This window comes from Ornithodoros turicata, chromosome 4 (assembly GCF_037126465.1).
Source record: "Ornithodoros turicata isolate Travis chromosome 4, ASM3712646v1, whole genome shotgun sequence".
Classification (NCBI taxonomy): domain Eukaryota; kingdom Metazoa; phylum Arthropoda; class Arachnida; order Ixodida; family Argasidae; genus Ornithodoros; species Ornithodoros turicata.
In genome coordinates this window covers 34,102,280-34,125,824 of record NC_088204.1, presented here as the reverse complement: position 1 = coordinate 34,125,824, position 23,545 = coordinate 34,102,280, and the positions used below count along the sequence as shown (strand labels likewise).

Here is a 23,545-nt window from a genome sequence, read left to right as displayed (position 1 = left end):
GGGGGGGGGGGTCAAATTTCACTTTACAGTTCATTAAACACAAACGACACTTCTGTCTTGCTGTCCACCTTAGTCTCCGATTCACCCGCACGTGTCACAAGATCGAAATCGATGTCCCGAATTGTTCTTGCTTCAAATGTTGGAAGCAGATCAAAACCAGGACCGGCAAGTAGAAACAACAAATTATTATTATAATAATTATAATTGTAACATTCGTAGTATTGTTAACAAAGATGCCGTATTGTACTGAATAATTGACGATGACGCAGATATATTTGCTCTCACCGAGACATGACTAAACGTTCTTGCCGGTCGCCGGTTTCTCTTGTGTGCGCTACGACCGTTCTTCTCGTCGCGGTGGAGGTGTGTTCCCAGCGTTCAAACCAAATATCTCTTATTACGCCAATAACTTAGATAGTAACCATGAAATATGCTTGGCCACCCTGCGTTCAACGTCACTGAGACTCAGACGGACACACTGAGAATAGTCATATGCTACCGTCCGCCTGATTCTACTTCATTTGCTTCCGATCTTCAGTCTGTCATATTATATAACTGCCACATATCCGTCCTACTATTCATTACTTATGGGCGACTTCAAGTACCCTAAAATAAATTGACTCAAAATAGCTATCAATTACATCTCTCCGTTGAGGAGCGTGACTTTGTGAACATGTGTCTGATGTTGAACCTGTCCATGTCCCCTGCAAGGATTACTGATTCTTCGTCCAATATTCTTGATTTTGTTCCCTCCACCGTGCGCGATGTCATCTCTTCACTATCTTTATTTGATTGCCCTAGTGACCACAAGTTCATCTCCTTTGCCGTCGAAACGACTGTTCCTCGGCTTATGGAAACGTAGTAAGGGTATAAAAAATATAATCGAGGCAATTACGCTGCCATTGTTTCAGAATTGAACATGTCTCTTGAGCAGTTTGTAGCAAATTTTCCATATAAGTCGGTCGATCAAAACTGGAGTATTTTCAGAGGACTAAAAGGACTTAAGGATGTTTTCGTTCATACGCTCCTAGTCATGTCTTCTCCTCTTACACCATGGTTCAACAACACTCTGAAGCGTCTACGCGCCAGGAAGATGCGCCTATTTCGGTTAGCCCGTACACGTAACACTCCAGCAGCTTGGAAGCATTATCATGCCGCCTATAAATAATTCAAACTGTATTTTCAAACTCCTAAACAATCCTTTTATTCCACAACCTCACCAAACATGGTCAGTTCGCAGCCAAACAAGTCCTGGAGTACGATCCCCTCCCGCAGCGAAGCCTCCCTATCTTTACGGGACGCATCAGGATCAGTTGCTTCGCCTAACGAATGCGCTAATATCCTAAACAACTATTTTGCATCTGTTTTCACTAAGTCGTGCTCGCCATGCATCCTTCCCACATCACCGTATAACTTCCCTCAGGTGTCTTGCATAGAAATTAATTATGAAGGCATTTTGAAGTGCATCGAAAAATGCAAGCTTTCGTCCGTGTGTGGCTTTGATTCCATCAACTGAAAACTTCTTAAAAATACTAAAAATGTCGCAAGTGAATTTCTAACTTTAATCTTATCGCAGCGCCTCTCGTGCGACGAAATCCCGTACTGACTGGTTAATCGGGAAGGTCATTCCAGCATTCAAGTCCGGAAACAAGAAGGACCCATACAATTACAGACCAATTTTTCTCACCAGCTTATCTTGCAAGTTTCGGGAACACATAATCATCTACCATCTCACTGTTTTCTTGAAGATAGGGTAAGGTGGGGCAAGATGAGAGAGAAACTTGCAATTGAATATGGAATTTTAATGTTTCGTGTTGTTCAAAAAGCTAGCCATAGGAACATTCTCAGAGGTTTAGAGCTTCTGGTCTGTAAATCAGAACGGACGCAGTTGGTTCTAACATAAACACGCAACAAGAAATTAAAAAATGCAGGTTGTCTCATCTTGCCCGAACCCTTAGGGCTCTTAACGTATCAACAATAAATAAATGAATAAGAAGACCATTTTTTCTTTATTTTGTTCATTGCGCATCTTAAGAAACGCGTCTTTCCTTCACCCACAATGGGTTGCATTTTCTGTTTCCTTCTAATCTTCAGGACGCAAGAGGCGATACTGTGCTTTTTCACCCTCTCACATTAGCAGTGAAGGAAAGACGCGGCTCCTAAGATGCGCAATGAACAAAATAAAGAAAGAATGGTGTTCGTTATCGATTTTCTTGCGGGCGATCTATTGAAAAGATTTTTGTTCTGAAAAAGGTAACGGTATCAGGGGACCGGTTGCCCCAGATTGGGACGACCTTGTACTTTTATAATTAAAGTTGATTAACGATTTTTAGGTAATTAGTCATTTGGCGGTCGAGCAACAGATGGCCAAGAGCGTCCGCCGGCCCAGAGGTGAGGGAAGTGAAAACATATGTCTATAGCCCTTATAGTTTTTTAATGAAAAATCTGTATCGAAAAAAAAGACGCCTTGTATATATATATATATATGCAGAAGAATAAAAGTTCAGAAGGCCACGAAGTAAATACAGTTATGAAGGGATGAAAGGCAAACAACGAAGGTAGGGGAAGGAAAAGGGGGCGATTTATTACAATTTAAACTAATAGAAAGGTATCTAGGGGTATGGTCAAGGTTGCGGCTGAAGCTCCGCCTTCGTCAGGACAAATCCCGAGGAACACCACAGGCAGTTTTGTTCCGCTTACTTCGTTGTTGTTAATCGTTCGGACACTGAATTTTGTGCCCCTGTGATTTCAACGCACAGGTGTGTTGATGATGAATGGATATGGTTTGAAACGTACGTACTCGTGAGTAGCTAATACTGTTATTTGCTGCTGTTATCTACTGTTTTGTGTGGGTTCTTGCTCTACTCATCTCTCGTCGGTATAAAGGGCTTACTTTGCAGATGATTTCAGAGAACATACAGGCGGAAGCATTTTCAAGATTGCCTTAACCAGCATCAATGCAGCCATCATGTCAACATCAGCTTAAGGCAGTTCTCATGCTAACATGCGCCATGGCAGCTCTGATGCTAACATCAGCCTGGACAATCCGGATGTTAACGTGAGCATCGAAGCAGCTCTGATATTGACATAGCAAGGACGGCTCTCCATTGGCATCAGAGCAGCTTTGATGTTAACATGAGCATCAGGAGAGCGTTCCAAACAACATCAAACGTGATGTCGCTTGTTTCGGTAGGGTAGTTTCTTGTATTAAAAGTGGGAACGTCACTCACTTGGTCGTTGCCTTTGGGGCACGGCTGAAAGGAAAGAAGATGGTGAGGGGCACATTGAATGTTTCACGCAACTCAATGCCAATGCAAACCAACGTTATATTCTGCACTACATTAGATTGTACTGCTGCTGAGAAATGTTGTGTCATGTAGTGCATAACAGTCGCCGCAATGGCACAGAAACCTGCAGGAGCTGAGCCAGCAGTTCTTGAGCACCAGTCACGTACAGTAGCCGTTACACCATGCTGGGACAACATGTAAAAAACTCTACACAGACGTACAGGACGTGCACTCAAGTTTTCAACGCTCTCCCACATATTTTGTCTCGAACAGCATCTGGTGGATATGGCTAAAAGTAAGGAAACCGAGACAACAACGGACACATACCCATAAAGAACAAAAAAAAGTGGCAGAATTAGTGCGAATCCTTTGCGATATTTTACCAGCAAAGATAGATGTCGGGTCAACCTGAGATTACAAGATGCGGCTGTGGCGTCCTCTCTGAGGCGAGGGCTGAAACACGCAGTCTTACCCCACGTGAGCATGAGGCGCCCCCTGTGTGGCTGACACTTCACTGGATGCTTCAGACCACCGTGCTCGACAATCGTCCTCCGACTCCCCCCCCCCCCCCCGCCCCCACTTCATACCTCCACTTTACAGTCAACGGCCCGTTCCGAGCCAACGGTCCCGCTGCGACCCCGTGCTTGCACACACACGTGCACATCGACGGATCGTGCTCTTTGTTTTCCTGGACATCCATTGTGCTTATGATACTGTTTCTCACATTTGCGTACTCCAGGCCTCTCGAATTTTTGTTGTATCCGGTCGACTGTTCTCACTGTCTCCAGCACACTGTCCAAATATGGTATGTCAGAAACGTATAGTATTCTAAATAGAGTATACCGGGTGTCTCACGAAAAGTGAGCCAAAGTTTAAAAAATCACTTCATGGCACATCAAAAAGACGGACTGCATAGTGTTACGCTAGAGGGACAAAGTTGCAATGAACGACATTGACATTTTGGCTCTAACCTTAAGGAAATGAAAGCTATGCAGGCACTATTGATTTCTGCCATTCAGGACATGAAAGATCAGATCAAAGAAGTGAATAAAAGCATATCTTTCATGAAGGAAAAATTCCAGGAAACTCAGAAAAAACTGGCGAACACTCTAAACTGCGAAAAGCAAACCCAGAGCTGGTCCCAAAGGGTTCATGACCTTGAGCAGTACTCGAGGATGAATAATGTAGAGATCAAGGGCATCCCCGTATCGATGGGAGAAGATTGTATGAAAATGATTGTCTATTGGGACGTAATTGAGTTCAGAACTGACTCCTGTAACGTTGACTCTGTCCACAGAGTGCCTTCTTTCAACATGGCTAAAGGAAAGAACATTATTCTCCGTTTCGTGTCACAGAAAAAAAAAAAAAAAAAACGAGTTCTTACATAAGGCTAAGAAAGGCAGACTTACTACCACAATGCTCGGTTTTAATGCTCGGCAGCTTCGGATCTAATTTATTTTAACGATCACCTAACGCCAGTAAACAAGAGACTGTTTTCTAAGGCGAGGTTCTTGGCAAAATTAAACAATTGGAAGTTCGTTTGTACTGACCAATGCCAACTCAAACTAAGGCACTCTACCGACAACAATGTGTTTCGTATAAATTGTGAAGACGATCTTGCTAAGATTTGTCCGGTGTAAATTGAAAGCAGTCTGTTAATTGTTTCGACTTGCCATGGAGGTTTCCGCTATTCAATTCAATGTAGGAAGCCTCAGAAAATATTTCAATGACATCATGTCTTTCCTCTGTACAAGACCTTGCAAATATTCACTTGTCGCACTGAGTGAGACCTGATTAAAGTCATGTGAGGCTCCTTTATACCAATATGATAACAATCGCTGTGAATTTGTATGCCGTGACGTGTCGGGGAATAGAGCCAGAGGTGGTGGAGTTGGGTTATTTGTTGCTCCTGAAATCGAGTATGATGTTCGAAGTGATACTGTTTTGAATCGCTCTTTATGTGAGTGTCTGTGGATTTGAATGAATAAGTCGTCTTTTTCGGGTTGCATTGGAAATGTCATAGTTGGTGTGCTTTATCGACCCCCATAGCAATCAATTTCTGAATTTACAACAGCTCTCGAAATACTATTATACCGTATATCTTCCGAAAATAAAAGTGTCTTGCTATCGGAGGACTTTAATATAGACCTTCTGGATAGAAACTGTACAGTTTTTGCACTGTTTTCGAATTGCTTGATAAGTTATGGCTACGTCTGTCCTATTGACACACCTACCAGGGTGACAGCTAATACTTCTACCCTGATTGATCATGTATGGATGAAGCACTGTACACTCTCCCACGCCAAAGTGATGCAGACTGCTATCACAGATCACTTTGCCGTATGTGCTGTATTTGATACATGTTTGTACAGTCATGTGAAAAATATCCAGTCTATGCGTTTTAATGCACAGAGTTATGTGAATTATATAAGTAGAGTTGACTGGAGTAATGTTTACGGACGCTGCTTGTGTTGATGACGCTTAAGACAGATTTACTGCACATATCACTGCTGGTATTAGAAACAGTACTGCTAGCTCAGTTACCAGAAACATGTATGCTAGTTGCGTCTGTCCCTGTATGCCCACTGGAATTTTGAATTCGGTAAAGAAAAAATATTGGCATGAAGGTAAAAAGAAATCCTTTTAACGTGGCTTTACGGAACAGATACCTGATGTACTCAAAGTGCTTGTCTAGGATCACCAACTATACAAAAAGGAGGTACTATTGCTCCATGATTGTGAAATGTTCTAACTCTAATGATAAGTGGAAGATCATTAATAGGTTTCTTAATAGGTCTGGTCGTCATGTAGTTTCCAATAGGTTTACTCATGATGGCATGACATATCGCAGCTCGGCTAGTATCGCAACAGCTTTCAACAATTACTTCTCGACAGTCGCTAGCAGCATACAGAGTGTGCCGTCCGCTTCAGTCTTGCAGCGTTCATCTCATTCTTTTGATGTGCGTCCCAATTGTTCCTCTGGAGTTTTGCGTACCATATCTTCGCTGCGCAATACATCCGCTGGCTATGATAACATGTCTGTGTCTAACCTTAAACTTGTTAAAACTTTTATCTCCCCTGTTTTAGCAAACATTGTTAATCTTGCTTTTCAACAGGGCAGATTTCCCGCGTTACTGAAAAAGGCAGTTGCTATGCCTATCTATAAAAAGGGGAATGTCTCTTTTATTAAAAACTACAGGCCAATATCCATCCTACCTGCTGTTAGTAAAGTCTTTGAAAGGCTAATCCATGACCGCTTAATCTTTCGACATTCTGTACACTAAATAATTCGGGTTCGGCAGCGGTTTGTCGACTGTGACTTCTCTCATAAATTCGGTTGAACGTATCGAGCAATCAATGAACGTTTTCAGGAATAGGTGGCGCCGACGAACGGCGAACGCGCGAAGCGCTGGTTGCCATGCACATGATTTCGTTTTGCTCGTGTGTTGTTGTGCCGGTTGTGCGTCTTAGTGGTCTTGTGTGGTCTTAGTCATATCGCACATTCCGATGTGTTCTTGTACGCAGATGATACCACCCTGCTTTTCACAGGCCAGAATACAGAGGAACTGACGGGAAGACTAAAAGTTGGTTTAGATAGTTTGGGGCAATGGTGTGGTAGCAATCATTTGAAATTAAACTCTGATAAAACTGTTTGTATGCTATTTCATTCCCCGCAACGTCTCGTAACTCTCCCGTCCCGACTATAAATCACCAGTACGCCACTTAGTTTTAGTAATGAAGCAAAATTTCTTGGTGTTGTGCTCGACAAGCACCTCGGCATATAAGGCATATCTCTAACAAAATTTCTTATGGCATTAGTGACTTGTCAGGACAAGACAATGCTTTCCCCGTTCAGTGCTCCTAAGTTTATATTTTTCTTTTGTCCATTCCCATATCGCATACTGTGCCCCAGTCTGGGGCCTTATAATTCTCACTTACAGGCACTGCAGGGACTGCAAAATCATGCTATAAAAATTATATTTAGTTTACCATATCAGTTCCCAGTCTCTCCTGTGATGAGTAATTATAGAATATTAAGTATTGAACAAGTAATTTCCTATAACGTCTTACTCATCGCGCGGTCGTATATTACTGGTTGTTTAGAATCAGAAACGCTTAGTTATAACCATCTGAAGGTAAAACGTCAAAGTAGGGCTGGAGCGGAGGGTCTGCTCAATCTACCACAAATAAAACCTAATTATGGTAAGCACTCATTTCTTTTTCGCAGCGTATTCGAATCGAATCGTTTTACCACCCGAAATAAGGCGGATTGCTAGCCCCAGTGCGTTTAAACCCCAAACTAAAAGCTTTTGTTATCTTCTTCACCTATGTAAGGGCTGTTGTACGGATTGCGTTTTTGTGTACATTTAACTGTGTTTTTGCTGCCGTTAGTGCCTTCTAACCAGTCTTCAGAAGCCTTCTAGAAGTGTGATGCCGAATTAGTTTATGTTAATGCTTGGTGAACTGTCTTTGATGTATTTGTTGTTCACTATGGAGAGCCCTTTAACAGGAATTTTGTTTCATACTGGGTTCTCCACCTGTATGTAAATATGTATGTATTTTCCAATAGAGATGACTAATAAACAGATACAAATACAAAACCCGTATAATTAAAAGACCGACGGAACATAAGTGCAACACAGAAGGTTACACGTCCAGTTTCGCAAAGTTAGTGCCCTTTGGGTCCCGAGGCAGCCCTCCGTGTTTTACCGGCAGAAAAGAGTGGAAATCTCCCAAGAGCTAAGGTACTGTTTGAACACTGAAGGACAGCCGGAATCGCAGCTCGGATCATCACGTGCGATGAAACGTGGGTGCATCTTTCACTGCTGAGTCTAAACGCGCATCAAAACAGTGGAAGCATCCGGGTTCGCAGGCTCCCAAGAACTTCCGAAGCACCCCGTCTGCGGGTAAGGTGATGGCCACGGTTTTCCGGGACAAGGCTGGCGTTCTTCATGTTGATTTTCTGCCCAGTGGTACCACCATCAATAGTGCATATTACTGCCAGGTTCTCAGTGATGTACATAAGGTGCTGAAGCAAAAGCGGCGTGTCCTCATCACCAAAGGAGTCCTCCTCCTACTGGACAATGCACGCCCGCATCCCACGGATCTCACGACACGCACCGTACAGGAACTTGGCTGGGAGTTGCTGCCACATCCCCCTTACAGTCCAGACCTCGGCCCCAGCGATTTCCATCTCTTCGGGTCACTGAAGGCGTTCCTTGGGGTCGCCACTTCAGCTACGACGACTAGGTCAAGAATGCTGTCCGATCACGGCTGCTATGCACCTGTAAGGATTTCTATGCTGCTGGCATCCAAGCTGAAACGCTGGGACAAGTGCATTAGTGCAGCTGGAGATTACGTCGAAAAATAAAACTAATTTCTCGACTGTAAGTTCATTTTCCTTTAGCGGAAAATGATAAGTCCCGGTTTGACTTAAACACCCCTCGTATAAGTCACACCACTGGTAACAACATACAATCCGTCTTTTTGGTGAGCGATGAATCACTGTTTTGTTTTCGTTGTTAACTTACGCTAATTTTTCGTGAAACACCCTGTATAGTTGAGGTTAGTGGCGGTCCCGTGGCCCCTTTGCAACCAAGTGCAAAGCGTCGTGCACGCGGAAGACACAATACCCTACCGAGAGAGGTATAATAGCGATTTTCTTATACAGTCCTCTAGTCGATATCAGGGATATTCCCATTATTTTCATCTCGGGAGTGGGGGAGGGGTTGATATTACGTAGAGGGAGGGGTGACACCCATATTTGCAGCTTTCCGCCCTTTCTGGGATATTTTGGCGGTGTCTTAGGGCCGTACAGATCCCGACAAAAGCTTACGGAACACCAGAGCGACGTATTTCTTGATCTCAGCGACACCCTAGCAGCGAACGGGAGTGGACACACTTACTGAGATGTGCGTGGCGTATCCGGTCACCTGTTTGTAAGTCTATCTGCTCCTGTTTGCAGCAACCGTGTTGCTCAGATGACTGTATATACACCACTCCAGTGTTCCGTAAACTTTTGTCGGGACCTGTACCAAAAAAATCCCTGGTCGATACCTTCTCCGCAGTGCAGAGTGGAAGCCCTCCCACAGTTCTAGAGCTATGCGGCTTTAAAAAAGGGCGCTTCTCGAGGAGCTTCTCGTGCAATCGTCTTTTAGTTCAGCCTTAGTCTCCCCTCCAGGCGTCTTTCAAAAATACCAAATGCCATATTTCAACAAACAATGTGCTATTCGCTGTCGTAAAGCTGTTCGTGAACTGGTAAAGTTGTCCACTTTGTTGAAACAAAGTGGACAACTGGTGGACGTTTCGGAGTACGTATACTACCTCATATGACCTCTAGTTTGTGGGGGCAAATCGAGTGAAATAGCAACACTTGGGTATATGATTCCGTTACAGAGACTGCCCTGGCAACAGAAGAGTGCAGGCTTGTGTAAAAAATGATGCAGATTCCAAGTGACATGTGGATTGAACTTACACAAGTACAAATGAACCGCAAATTTACACAAAAGTACAGAAGGTACACTATGCGAACAGAGCGAAAATTTGTACTACGTATACTACTACTTGTAGGCATTTTTACAGATAGACGACCGTAAAGGATGTGTGAGAAGGAGCAGAAGGTATATCAACAATATACACTTGAAAGCAAAAAAAAGTTAGGAAAGCTAACTGCAGGTGTTTACAGGTGAAGGACTTCAGGAAACCCTATGAACACAGGACAAGAGGCATATTTAATTGCATACAACCATCAATGCAAAAACAATAAAATAAAGAGTTTAAATAAAGTACGAATATGAACACAACAAAGAGCAATCAAGATTTCCTTTGAAACGCCGCAACGAAAAGATAGACATGTTATGTATCGACGCACAACAAATATTAAAAGAGGATGCGATAATCACAAAGCAAAAAAAAAAAATGTATACGTGATTGCGAGAAATACGTGTAAAATGTATACGTGATTGATGAACATGTTGTCTGATGTTGTCATGTTATACTAAATGGCATGTGGGGCCTGTCAAGGTGTCTTAGGAGCTTTTTCCCTACGCGCTACAGTTTTTTTTTTTTCTGTACTATGACTACATTTGAGTTCTATAATAAAATAATGAGTTAAAGTGAGGCACGACATTCTTCGTCGCGGTACACCATGGGCGCTGATGACGGGCGCTGACGAGCGGAATGTTCTGAGACTCAGCAACACCATTTATCGCACGACGAATCCCTACAATGCCGAAACCGAAACCAATGGCCTTATGGGGCTCCTTAACCGGACAAACACTGAAAGGATTTTCATGTACGTCACGCAGGATCATCAGAACTGGGACGTTGTCCTGCCATATATGTTACATATGCCTGCAACGCTGTGCGTAAAAGCAGCGTCTGAGTTCACACGTTACATGCTCTACGGCCATGACTCTCTCTCGCCTCGGGTTTGCCTTCTTCCGCGATGTTTAGATGACAACCCGCAAGATCCCCCCTCAGCGAAAGCAGTCTGGAATGCCGAAGACGCGCATCAGCTGACACAGTTCTAAATACATTCAGAATCGAAGGCGTGCATATTCCCAAAGTCCTGCAGCGGCTAGACATACAGAAGGACGACGCTGAAAAGCGAGAAGGCAACGCTTAGACTTCAATTGATCTTCTGCAACAAAGGTTATGGGTCCAGGAAGGGATTGTACTACGGTCAAGGTCACAAGTGAGGAGGATTGCTAGGAATTGGAGACGGCAGAATGATTTTCTGTGTTCCACTTCGAAGAGTTGGAAGGGAACAATTATCCAACGTGGAGGTATAAGCTAAACGTGCACCTCAAGGCAAAAGGGCTTTGGGCTAGTGGAGGACCCTCCAAGAGAGACTGCCGCGACGGTCGCTTGGGAACAGAAGGATCAGGAGGTGCTCAACATAATCGTCCTGACTGGCGACGCCACAAGCATGCTTTGTTATCAACCAAACAACCGCAAAGCGTGCTTGGCTTAAACTACAGGAAGCGAACAGAGGAAGCATAGTGCAGCACAAGATCAACCTCAAGCGTGATCTAAACGCCATCAAATGGAAGAAAAATGAGACAGCGAAGCATTATATTCAGCTTGTTGAAGCTATTGGTGAGCCCTGGACTACAGGGCTGAACTACATGCCCTGGGCGAAGCGATAGAGGAACCTCAGTTGGGCAACATTATCCATAGAAGGATTGCCGAGGTCCTACCAATGTGTTGCACGGACGTTCGACACCACCGCTACCTTACCACAGCTCACAGAAAAGGTCAGATACGGTCTTCTACAGGAGGAAATGCGTCAAGAAGGCTACGGAAACTAAGCAGCTCACGAGGCAAGAGTCAATAAACGATGCATCAGTATGAACGAGCATCCAGTGGCGTGCTGGATCTGATACGCGTCGACATTTGTGGACCGTTCCCGGTTCGCTCACTTGGGGGAAGCAGCTATGTACTCGTCATCGTCGACGACTACAGCTGTGAGATTCGTGGAGTACAAAAGCGAAGCGAAAAGCTGGTGGGTTCCATAATTGAAGCAGAATGTCAAACAGGCAGAAACTCCAAGCGTGTCAGGACCGACAATGGTGCTGAATCCCCGAGCCGGCGACTTGAATCTTTCTTCAGACAGAAAGGAATTCTTCACGAAAGGACTGTTCCATTCTAGTCAAAACCGCAAGAGTGCTCTTGAAGGAAGCTGCCCATCGATTTTTGGGCTGAGTCGATAAACACTGCGGCCTACATCCGAAACCGATGCAGTCGGGGATATCGTCGGGAAAAGTACCGGAAGACATCTATACTGAAAGGAGGCAGCCGGTCAGACACTTCCGTGTTTTCGGGAGTCTGGTGCACGCCTAAATACTAAGTCGGTACAGAACTACGCTGGAACCAAAGAGCAAGCAAGCGATATTTCTTGGTTGTTCCTACAACAGCAAAAGATACCAATTGTTATATCCCGTCGAGAGGAAGGTCTTCGTAATCAGAGATCCAAGGTTCACGGAACATTCAAAGGGCAGTTTGCTCAAGAGTGTGGAGTTTATGGAAGAACATATCATTCTTCCTGAAAATGAGATTGCACCATGGAGGAAAAAGAAATTCTATGCAATTTCAAGTTAGAAAAGTACAAGAAAAAATCTAGCCCTTCCATTGTTATAAAACGGGAGTTCTTGGAAATAAAACGCAACTATAGAGACTTCGCTGCATTCTACACAGATGGCTCTAAATCACCAAATGGGGTAGCGGCTGCAGCTTGTGAGTCAGCGAAGTGGGTAATGTGCAGCGCCTTAGTCTTAACGCAAGAGCTAGTGTCTATATGGCCGAGTTATATGGGGTCTTCTTAGCACTCGATAGAATGTCGAGCAACAACGAAAAGAAAGCCGTAATTTACACAAATTCAAGTGGTCTAATGATGGCAATGAATACAAAAGAGCAAAACAAAATGATCTTTTCCATAATCTATTTGTACGCCTTCACAAGCTCTCTGAAAAAGGGCATGACATACACGTTTGCTGGGTCCCCAGCCACTTTGAGATTGCTGGAAATGAGCTAGCTACCAGTTTTACCAAATGTAACTTGTTACTAATTTCTGTGTCCCATGTCACCTGCCACTGTGATATGAGAACCTTTTTTTAGAGCTGGCCTGTAGTCCTGAACAAGGATTTGCATAGTGTGTGTGTTTGCATTTGGTAGAACTGGTAATTAGTAACTTGTGGGCATTAGTAGGTAACTGGTGGGCGCACAGGCACCAACATGCAGACAAGTAACCCGTTTGTCTTCTTTATTCAGGTTCTGGTGCTGTATCCCTTGTTATCAGCAACGACGTCGAACTGTTCTGTGACACCTTGTTATCTCACCGACCCAACCACCTCGAATCCTTACCACGAGGAAATGTGCCCTGCATCAATCGCAAGAGGACAACCGCTGCTCTCGAACTTCGTCACTGCAACAGACATCGACATCGAAAGCGCGGCTTTAAAAGCAGCTCCCTTGGGCCAATTCTTCAGTGGGCGCACAGGCACCAACATTGATTGATTGATTGATTATGTGTTTAATGGCACAAAGGCACCACAAGGCACCAACATGCAGACAAGTAACCCGTTTGTCTTCTTTATTCAGGTTCGCTATTATACTTGTTGTTATAGAAGTAACAATCTATTTCTTTTGGTGCTGCCGCGCCCACGGCTGCTATCATTGTTAGTCGAAGACGTTGTTGATTGTGCTATGCTTCTCTTGCTTGGTAGTGATGTTGAGTCTAATCCGGGCCCGCCTAAACTTCGCGGGCAAGTTGGTGATAGTGACGATGCCGAAATTGGGGAAAAGCTCGATCAAGTGCTTGCCCGGTTGGCTGTGCTTACACAACTTGAGTCGGGGCAGAAGGAGCTTTTGAGTGATGTTAAGCATATTAAACGCAAGCTTCAGGAAACAGAAAGCAAGATACAAGACTTGAATGAGAGAGCTGCGGCAATTGAAGCTGATATGTCTACTGTAAAAGAAATCAAAACCGATGTTCAGCACGTAGCTGAGTCCTCTTCACACCTCGCAACTGACGTCAATACGATTAAGAAACGAATGTCCATATATATATATATATATATATATATATATATATATCCATATATCACACCAATTACTTTAGGAGCTTTTTACCGGCCTCGAAATTCTGACCTTCAGGATATTATGCATCTATCTGAGTACCTGCATCGGTTACCGAGAAACAAACCTCTCATGGTTGTTGGTGACTTTAATGCACCACATGTTGACTGGCAGAGCATGATTCAGACTACGTCGGCTTGCCAGCTATCAGACATTATGGTGAACATGTGCTTTAGTTTAAATTTAACTCAGGTCGTATCCAACGCGACTCGATGCCAAGGGGAGTCATCAACAATTCTTGACTTGATTTTTGTTCGAAGCGATGCGTTGCTATCTGGCTGTGGGTGCACGGTTACCGACGGCATTTCAGATCACAGGGCCGTTATCTATAAAGCATATCCTGATAGGAAGAATGAGGTTACACAAAGAAGAACGGTTTTGGACTTTAATAGAGCTCAGGATGAAAGCATCCTGGATTTTCTTGAGTCTAAGCTTGATGGATTCGTGGCTGCAGTACACTTTGAAAACGCAGATGCTGATTGTTTGTGGCTAAAGTTTACGCATATTGTGAATGAATGCATTGACAAGTTCGTGCCAACTAAGGTTAAGAAGGTAAGAACAGCAAATCCCTGGGTTACGCGAGAACTTATTCATTTAAAAAGAAAGATCAAGAGGTTGCGGCTTAATAAACGTCTGAATTCAACGGAGAACATAAGAAGCCTGGTCTTAGAATTTAGAACTAAAATGCGACAAGCTAAATACGATTTTCATAATGTAACTTTGCATAAATTTATGAAGGAGAATCCACCCAAGTTTTGGCGTCACATTTCCCCTGCAAATAAGGCGATCGACAACTTTGTGGTCGACGGAAAAGTTGTTGGTAATGGTAGGGAAATGGCTGAGGCGTTTAATGGTTATTTCTCCACGATGTTCACATTAGAAAACGGTATACTCCCTCATTATCCGCCGTCGCATCTATCTGGAATTCCAGACTTGGAAGTAAGTGAAGAGGGTATATTAAACCTTTTACTCCGACTTGATGTAAAAAAGGTCACCGGACCAGATGGTATACCCAATATATTCCTGCGAAGATACGCGGAGTAGTAAATATCTTTTAGTAATTTTTAAGAAATCATTGAATAGTGGCTTGGTACCGCGACAGTGGAAGGTGGCCAAGGTGGTGCCAGTACATAAGAAAGGGAGTATCATTGACGTTTCAAATTACCGCCCGGTGTCGCTGCTATGTAACTGTAGTAAGGTTTTTGAACATATTTTGGTGGGACACATTGCAAACTACCTTGACAACATAAATTTCATTACCGAAAGGCAACACGGGTTCCGAAGAGGTTTGTCAACCGTAACTCAGCTTTTAGATTTTGTGCACAATCTGTCTATTTCTATCAACAATAGAGGTCAAACGGATGTTATCTTTTTAGATTTATCACGTGCCTTTGACAAAGTGTCGCATGCAAAACTTCTGATGAAGCTCAGAGACGTTCTCAAGAATGAAATCATTGTACGTTGGCTGACAGACTATCTTAATTTACGGCAACAGTATGTTGAAGTACGGGGCGATAGGTCTGGATTAGTGCCAGTTACATCGGGAGTGCCGCAGGGGTCGGTACTCGGCCCTTTGCTGTTCTTACTCTTCATTAATGATATGGTACGTGATATCTCGGTGAAGGTATCAATGTTTGCAGACGATTGTGTAATTTTTTCTCGTATTTCGTGCCGGAGGGATCAGGACGCTCTTAACACTGCTCTTAATGCTATAAGTAGTTGGTGTTCATCTTGGCAAATGGACCTCAATGTACAAAAATGTGCGGTTATGACTGTGTCAAGACAGAATGATCCTTTACGTTACACGTATGAAATCGACGGCAGGGCTGTCAATTTTGTTAATAGCTACACCTATTTAGGGATTAACATCACGAATGATTTGACCTGGAATTCCCATATCGAAAAAATTTGTCGAAGGGCATCTCATAGGTTGTGGTTCTTGAAACGAAATTTAAAGCACGCTACCCCTGATACAAAGCTAACCGCTTACAAAACTTGTGTGCGACCGATATTAGAGTATGCTTCCCCCGTATGGGACCCTTTTACTACCACTAATATTGATAAACTCGAAGCCATCCAAAAGAGAGCCTTCATTTACATTCATTTACAATCGATATAGCCCTAGCTCATCCATTACCTGTATGTACGAATTAGCTGGACTCGACTGGTTAGAAGACGAAAGATTAATAGATTAAAATTTTTTATGAGCTTGTCCAAGGGAAATACAAGATTAATATTGACCATTACGTTGAAAGGGCTTCACATTGTCGAACTTGATCACACCATTTGCAGTTCAGAACAGAAATTCCTAGGACAGACTCCTTTAAATATAGTTTCTTTTCACGGACCACAACTGACTGGAACTGTCTTCCTGCAGACGCGGTACATGCAACATCCGTGAATGCATTTTTAGCTGTCGTTGGTGATCAGCTGTAATTACTTTCCACAAAAGATTCTTGTTTTGATGTTTTGAGTGTATCTTCTTGTTGTTGGTGGTTATTGTGTGTGTGTGTTTTTTTTTTTACTGCAGTGCTCGTTTTAGTTGCTGTAAGCTTTACAATGTATGTCCCACCCCTGCTTTGGCTGCTAACAAGCAGCTGGCAGTATTGATAAATAAAAAAAAAATTAAAGAGTGGGAGAGTTCCTATCACAGAAATCGATTCTTCGAAGTCACACTTTCCAGACTAAGAATAGGACACACGCACCTAACACATCAGCACGTACTTCTTGGAAAACCGCATCCAGACTGCCAATACTTTCTGAGCAGTATCGGAGCCTCTAACAGTAATTCACATATTAATAGCATGTCCAGCATATGAGCAGTATCGTTTGATCCACTTTTCACCATTCTATCGGGGTTGCATACGATTTCATCCCGCGCTTTTTACTTGGCATTGAGCCCATAGTACCTCACGTGACTGTTTTAAAGCTTTTAGATTGTTTTAAGATCTTACAGAGTATATAAGTCTTTTAGTCATTATTCGCATTTTAGTCTTTACAAGACACCTCGAGATACATTTTAGATACATGCATAGATTTTAATGTTTTCTTGATTTTAAACAAACCACTCCTTATATAATCAATGAATGAATTTTTTATTCTTTTTTTTTTCCTTCATCAGTGACTTGGCGCTCTTTTGCCTAAGTAGCCCTTGCGCCAGAAAACATCAAACTACGTAAATACATGCATACATTCAAAGGGGTCAGCATCGTTGGTATCGACTTGTCAACAAGGAGACTATGATGAACTGCGCTACGCGATAACAAGCAGGTACGAAATGTATCAGGGAAGCGACTCGCATGACGACCACCGACATGCCTTGAAGCCTAGCTCTGGAGAGAGGAGTGTATAGAGACATATGATAGCGACTTCATTTTGGCAGGAACATACACAGCACAGAGGAGTACACACTGACCTCGGAGTCCGAGAACGACGAAGTACCTGTTGAAAACATCCATATAGGACGGTTTGCGAGAACCAGCGTTCCGCCTGATCGTCTTCAGCTAGACCTCAAGAAGAAAACCTATTGCCAAAGGACAACATCAACCCAACCGATGATACAGGAGCCGGGGAGTTACACTGAGGCAATATGATCCCCACAACACACTCGCTGGGAGCAGGCGATGTCAGAGGAAACAACTTCGTACAAGAAAATGAAAACATGGTCAATTGTCTCAAGAAAGCCAGGCATGAAAGTCGGGAAATCAAGACGGCTTTACCGAGTTAAGAGAGGAGAGAGCGCTGAAATCGAAAAGTACAAAGCACGTGTGGGGCTGTAGTATGCTCGCATGTGCATGGAATTGACTACTTCGAGACTTTTTTACCCGACGTTAAGCTTGACAGTCTACGTTTACTTCTCGCACTTGGAAATAAGGAAAATATGGTAATGCGGGAACTCGACGTCAAGACCACTTATCTTCACGGGACGTTATAAAAGGAAGTTTACGTGGAGCTACCGCGAGGACTAGGTAAAACAGAGGGACAAGCATGCAAATTGAACAAAGCTATCTATGGCTTACGGCAACCAGGAAGAACGTGGTACAAAACCCTTGATGCAATTCTAAGAGATCAATGGTACAAACGTTGGGAAACTGGCAGATGTGTCTTCGTATTAGAAACCAAATGTGGCAAAGTTATACTCGGAGTCTACGTAGACGACATGTTGATGGTCGTTACATGCCAACAAGCGCTACGAGAAGCCTTGGCTTCTTAGCTCAAGGCCTTGGAAAATAGGTTGGAATTGAAGTATTTGGGAGAACCGAAGTAAATTTTGGAACTCGAGGTGAACCACAACAAACAAGGCCGTACTCTCAGTATCAGAGCCGCTGCCAAAGTCTAGAAATGGTACTTTGACGGATGTGCAGCTCCTCGAATACTGCCACCTGGGTTTGGCCAACCTCGAGTCTGCCGATGACTCTGCACCGCATAACGTCGTGAATATGAGTTAGGTCAATGTCAATTCCAAGGGAACAACACTCTTACATTGCCAAAATGCAGAGTGCGAACACTCCCATCTGCATCTCTTGGTTCTCGGCCCCCCTGAGAGGTAGATTTCTGGGGACATTACTGGTCAGTGAAATTCTATTGGCATTAATCTAGCGCAGCGACATAATACAGATGCGAAGGTAGTTGAGCGGTAGAGCTTTCACAATGGTTCGCTCCACGGTAACAAAACTGACAAAGCAGAAATTGTCGTTGCTCTTCGGTGCAGATACGAGTCGCGCAACGGAGTAAAAGGTGATACCTGCCGTTTGAGTTCAGCATGAGAGAGCCGCGAGGATAAAGCAAGGATTAAACTTGGCAAGACACAAGACAAAAAAGTGAACTTCCACGGCAAATCTCCAGCAGTGCGAACGTTTACACGGTAGCAGACGCCTACAAGCGCTGGTGCTAAAGCCAGTGGAAAAGACATCATGGATGGACAATAGGAACAATCCGGGGTAGTTGGTATAGGTTCATGATTAAGAATAGCAGCAAGAAGACAAAGACAGGGTAGAAGTAGACAGGACGACTGCAGACTGTCAGCTGACGTTTAATCAAGGAACACAGCATCTTAAATGCTAACATCTAGGTCACCGAATAAAAAATGTACAGAGAAGACAAGGTTTATGCTGCCGGCTGGGAGATAGCACTCAACATCTTATGCATACGTAGAAAATCAATTTCCATGTCTGCTAACGTGACAGAAGGGGAGCTGACACGTCTGTCATTACACGTGGCTATCAGAAATGCCTCCATTATCTCCCGCACCAACTGATCTTTATGAACTGCCACCACCTCGGTCTGATCGAAAAACGGCGGGCACTTACAATCTCGGTAATGGACGCTCAAGTGACCGGATGGGGTTCTTCCAAGTGAAGTGGCATGTTCCATAAGCCTTACATCATAGATGAAACTGCACATCCACTACTAATCAACCAAATTTTCTCCAAGTGCAGCATGCATAAACAAGTCAGTGTTTCGCTTTCGCGTCTGCGTCGAAGAAATGACCCACAGTCTACTTCCGAAACATTGCATCACTTGCCAACTTCTTTGCGAAAGTAGGAAAAGTATGCTTTCTGCAACAAGGGATGAGAGCAGGGGCATCCAAAGAATGCACCACGAAGGGTCACTGGTGTATTCTGCATAGCGAAGCTATTATCAGCGACATATACTATGCTCTTCCACTGGGATTGCAATAGAAGCGACCACAAAATTTGAAAAAGGCAGTACCAGAGCTCTTTCAAACGTGCGAAACCCCTCGTATCATGGTGCCAAACGCATATGCATGACGGCTTATGCTATGCCTCCATTGGGATTGCGAAATAGGCGATCGCAAAATTTTGAAAGGGTGGCAGCGAGGTCCTTTAATACGGGCGGCGACCCCTGTATCATGGAGGAAAGACGTGTTACCAATGGCTTGTGGAAAGCTATTCTGCTGGGGTTATAACACAGGTGATCGCCAAATTCGGACAACGTTAACAGTCAAATTCGGAAAACGTGGCAGCAGAGCCCTTTTAAACGAGGAAAACCTCTTGTGTCATGCTGGCTAAGACATATTATCAACAACTTATACTATGCCATTCTGCAAGGATCGTGACACAGGCGACTGCAAAAAGCGGGAAAGGATGCAGCATAGCCCCTCAAAACAAGTGACACCCATTGTATCATGCTGCCAAAGACAGGTCATCGATGGCTTGTGCCATCTGGCCTGCACAACAGCATATGGCACAACAGCCATATGCTGTTGTGCTATGCCCATCTAATCAAATCGTAACAGAGGCTACCGCAAAATCCAGGAAATGCAGCAGCAGAGCCCTTTAAAGTGGTCGGGACCCCTTGTATAATAGTTCGAAAGACATACGTATACGCAACGACTTGTGCTATTGCCCTTCTACTGTAACTGTAACGGAAGTGCAGCTAGGCTGTGCTCTTCCACTGAGACTGAAACAGGGTCGACCGCAATGTTGAGAGAAGGCTGCAGCGGAGCTCTTTGAAACATGCGAATTGCCTTTCAGGCTGGTTCACACTGTCACGTTTGCGCTTGCGGGTATAGGTTACGGGAGCTCACGGTGTGGGTTGACATGGCGACGAAGAGACGGCGCGGGCAAGAACGTTTCCGCGAGGAGTTGAGCCAACTTTTCTCCCACGAGCACGGTAAACGCAAGTCGGCTAGCCAATCGGATGGAAGCCGCGCATGCGTCTTGTTCCGCGCGTCTTTCTACACAAATGGCGCAAACAGTGGATATCTTGGAAGCTATTACTCTCCAAGTTGAGAAGTTTCCCTTGCTGTACAGCAGCAAAGGGAGTGATTAAGGGATTCAACGAAGGAAGAGAACTCATGGATGACAATAAGTAGAGCAGCGCGTGGGTCTGTCAAGTGAGATCTTCCCTCTATCAATCTGTCCGATGTGGCGAGTTGCACCGTCGACGATGTTGTGGTAAGACTCAGCCAAAGAAGTCATTTTACTTATTTATTTCTCTCCAGTTGATGAACGCCAACGAGCGTGGCAGTACCCGAGAGACCGATATGCCCAGTAGCTACGGGCCACCAAGCAACCCAGCGGGCAAGAATGGCCGTTCATGAAGCTTTTGAGCTTTTTGCAACCTTTCATGAGGACACGGTATTAAGTCTCTTCCGGTGGTGGCGCACTCTGCTTATTGCTTCATTTAGCAGGACAGTGCTGTCAAGAAGAACGTAGGACACGCACATTCCTCATCTTGCCTCAGTGCCAGTTGCGTGCCTGTTCCTCCAACAGTACTGTCTGACACATGCAATAGCCTAAATGAGGAAGACAGCAATGACACATTAATAGAAAGAGAACCACAGTGTAAGCATCTATGTTTGGGACAGGGCCTGGCCTTAATAAATTATGAATGCTTAACGATTCCATATATTCAGCATTGCAGCTCAGCCTTGTAAGTGATGGACAAGGAAACCCAGGAAGTACCTAAGTAAGCAAGTAAGATCCTGTAATTCGCTGAGCATGTCTGCTGAGAGGAGCCGTGAACAAGGTACTTAAAAGGAATGCAGGGGCGCGTTGCAGTGGGATGACAAAGGCGCAGTAACAAACCAGTGACTACTCTGTTCGTCATGTATCACAATGTGATTGCTAGCCTCTTCTTTGCGGGTATGGTCTTTCCAAGTGAGATATCCATACGCTTGATACGCGGCTCCATCAGCGATAGCAGGTAGTCAAACCTACGAGGCGCGTGCATTATATAAATTATAAGAAAAACACGATAAATTATAAGACATGCGCACTGCGGCCTACAAAACTACTGAAGATCATGCTGAGCCTAACCTCTCCTTTGTCATCCTGAAGTACACAAAGTGCGTCGCGCCGTCGAAGAGCCGCATGTCTCGCGCAAGATGGTATTCCCCGAAGGTTTTGCAGCGCCCACTTCACGGTCCTTCCACATGATAGGTAAACAGCAACGCAGTTAACAACGTGAAGGAATGCCTGATAAGATGGAGGAAAGAAGAAAAGGAGGCGCCCCAACGGCGACAGAAAAGAGAAGCGCAGGGCAAGTGACGTGGGGATAGCATATGAGCTGTAGCTTCTTTAGAGCCGCGCGCGGGCCACGTGACATGGATAGCCCGATGAGATCAGTTTACACACGCTACTTTGGAGGTCACTTTCGCGCGCTACCACGACACCTCTCCAAGTATTCCGAAACTCTGCGTTCGGAGCTCCCATAGAGATGGATGTAACCGAAACCGGAACGCAAGCTTTGATGTGACTGGAGTGGCCCCCAATCTCAGCTTCACTTCTCGGTTCGACAGGGCTCCAGCTCTCTTTCGTTCCTTCATGCTTCCAAAGCAGCTGCAGCCGAGGAGCAGGACGCCACGACAGTTTGTGGCTCTGTTTCACTTTGCTTCAGAATGATGGCCATCAGCCGGAAGCTTCCATATACGCAATGGTCCAGGGAAAATGCTGGACGCCCAAAGTACGTGATCTCCAGGATCCACTCACTGCGGTTAAGATCAGCAGCGCGGGAAAAGCTCTGGTCAAGTGCGCATGCGCAGACTGGCCTCCTCTCTCAACCTCCTTTCCCTTCTCTCCTCGGGTTTTTTGTATGTCTTTTCTTGTCTCCACCCTCCCCACAGTCTCAGCTTCGTCTGTTTTTCTTGTCGCGCATGCTGTAGAGTAACGTACGTCCTGTTCCAAAGCAGAGAAACAAAAAGCGATGGCGGTTGATAAAGCAAGTTTATTTGCACTCGCGTACTCTTCAGAAAAAGTTACAGTACATGTTTTCACGTCTTGCAACAGGCTACACTGGAGCTTTAGGTGCTTCGACACTGAAGAGAAGTTCAAAAGTCAATCGCAGTTCGCACACCTTTTATGTAAAGCTGTACAGCTTTCCGGAACAGCTGGGCCAGGCGTGTCACTGTTGCCGATGGCTGCAGGAGCACTACAAAAGTAAAAAAAAAAAAAAAAATATTGATGACGAGTAACTTTGAACGAAAATCACTCTTATGAATAGGTAATCGATGTTGATTTCTTATTTGAACACCAAAGCGCACTTGTCACAAACGTTCGTAGATCACAGTGAATGAACGGCTGCGACATGCATGAGGGGCAACTATAGCATCACCACACATATAATTTAATAAAGGCACAAGGTACGGCAACGCACTGTACTATGAAACGCCTCTAACATACAAAGTCACTCGTAAATGTTGAACGTAATTACACTTCACACGATAAACCTCCATTACCTCCTTCGGTAAGAAGTAACCAAACTGGTCTTGCCGTTGATCTCGGGACATCCGGAGTAGTGCGACTTCGTCCCGATTTCTGCGTCCTTCGGAGGTGCGGGGATTCCCTGTCATGTTCGTCTTTCCGCTGTTGTGACGATCAGCTGGATACGCCAATCCGTTTTCACACTAGCTGTTCGCCACAATCTAAATCTGAGACACTCAAAACCCCACGGAACTACACGCTAGCGTCTGCGAGCACAACGGTTGTAGTCCAAGGGAAGACGCGTGACCGGACAGACATGATGTCTCCTCCGTCGTGTTTCTTTCTACTCCGTTCAAACGACCGTTCGGATCCTCGCGCCTCAATCAAATGACTCTCGTCCAATCAGCGAGAACTGGCGTCAGCAAGACTGACGCCAGTTCTCAGAGACCAATG

The 23,545-nt window shown here is 44.5% G+C and overlaps 1 protein-coding gene across 1 annotated transcript in view; it reads right to left on the bottom strand.

Annotated features, from left to right (window-relative positions):
- The window catches only part of LOC135392964 (uncharacterized), a 326,884-nt gene that overhangs the window by 23,531 nt on the left and 279,808 nt on the right, over positions 1-23,545 (bottom strand). Inside the window, exon 13 of the mRNA XM_064623590.1 lies at positions 3,231-3,254. Within this exon, the coding sequence (XP_064479660.1) occupies positions 3,231-3,254 (24 nt within the window). The remainder of the gene's footprint in view (positions 1-3,230; positions 3,255-23,545) is intronic.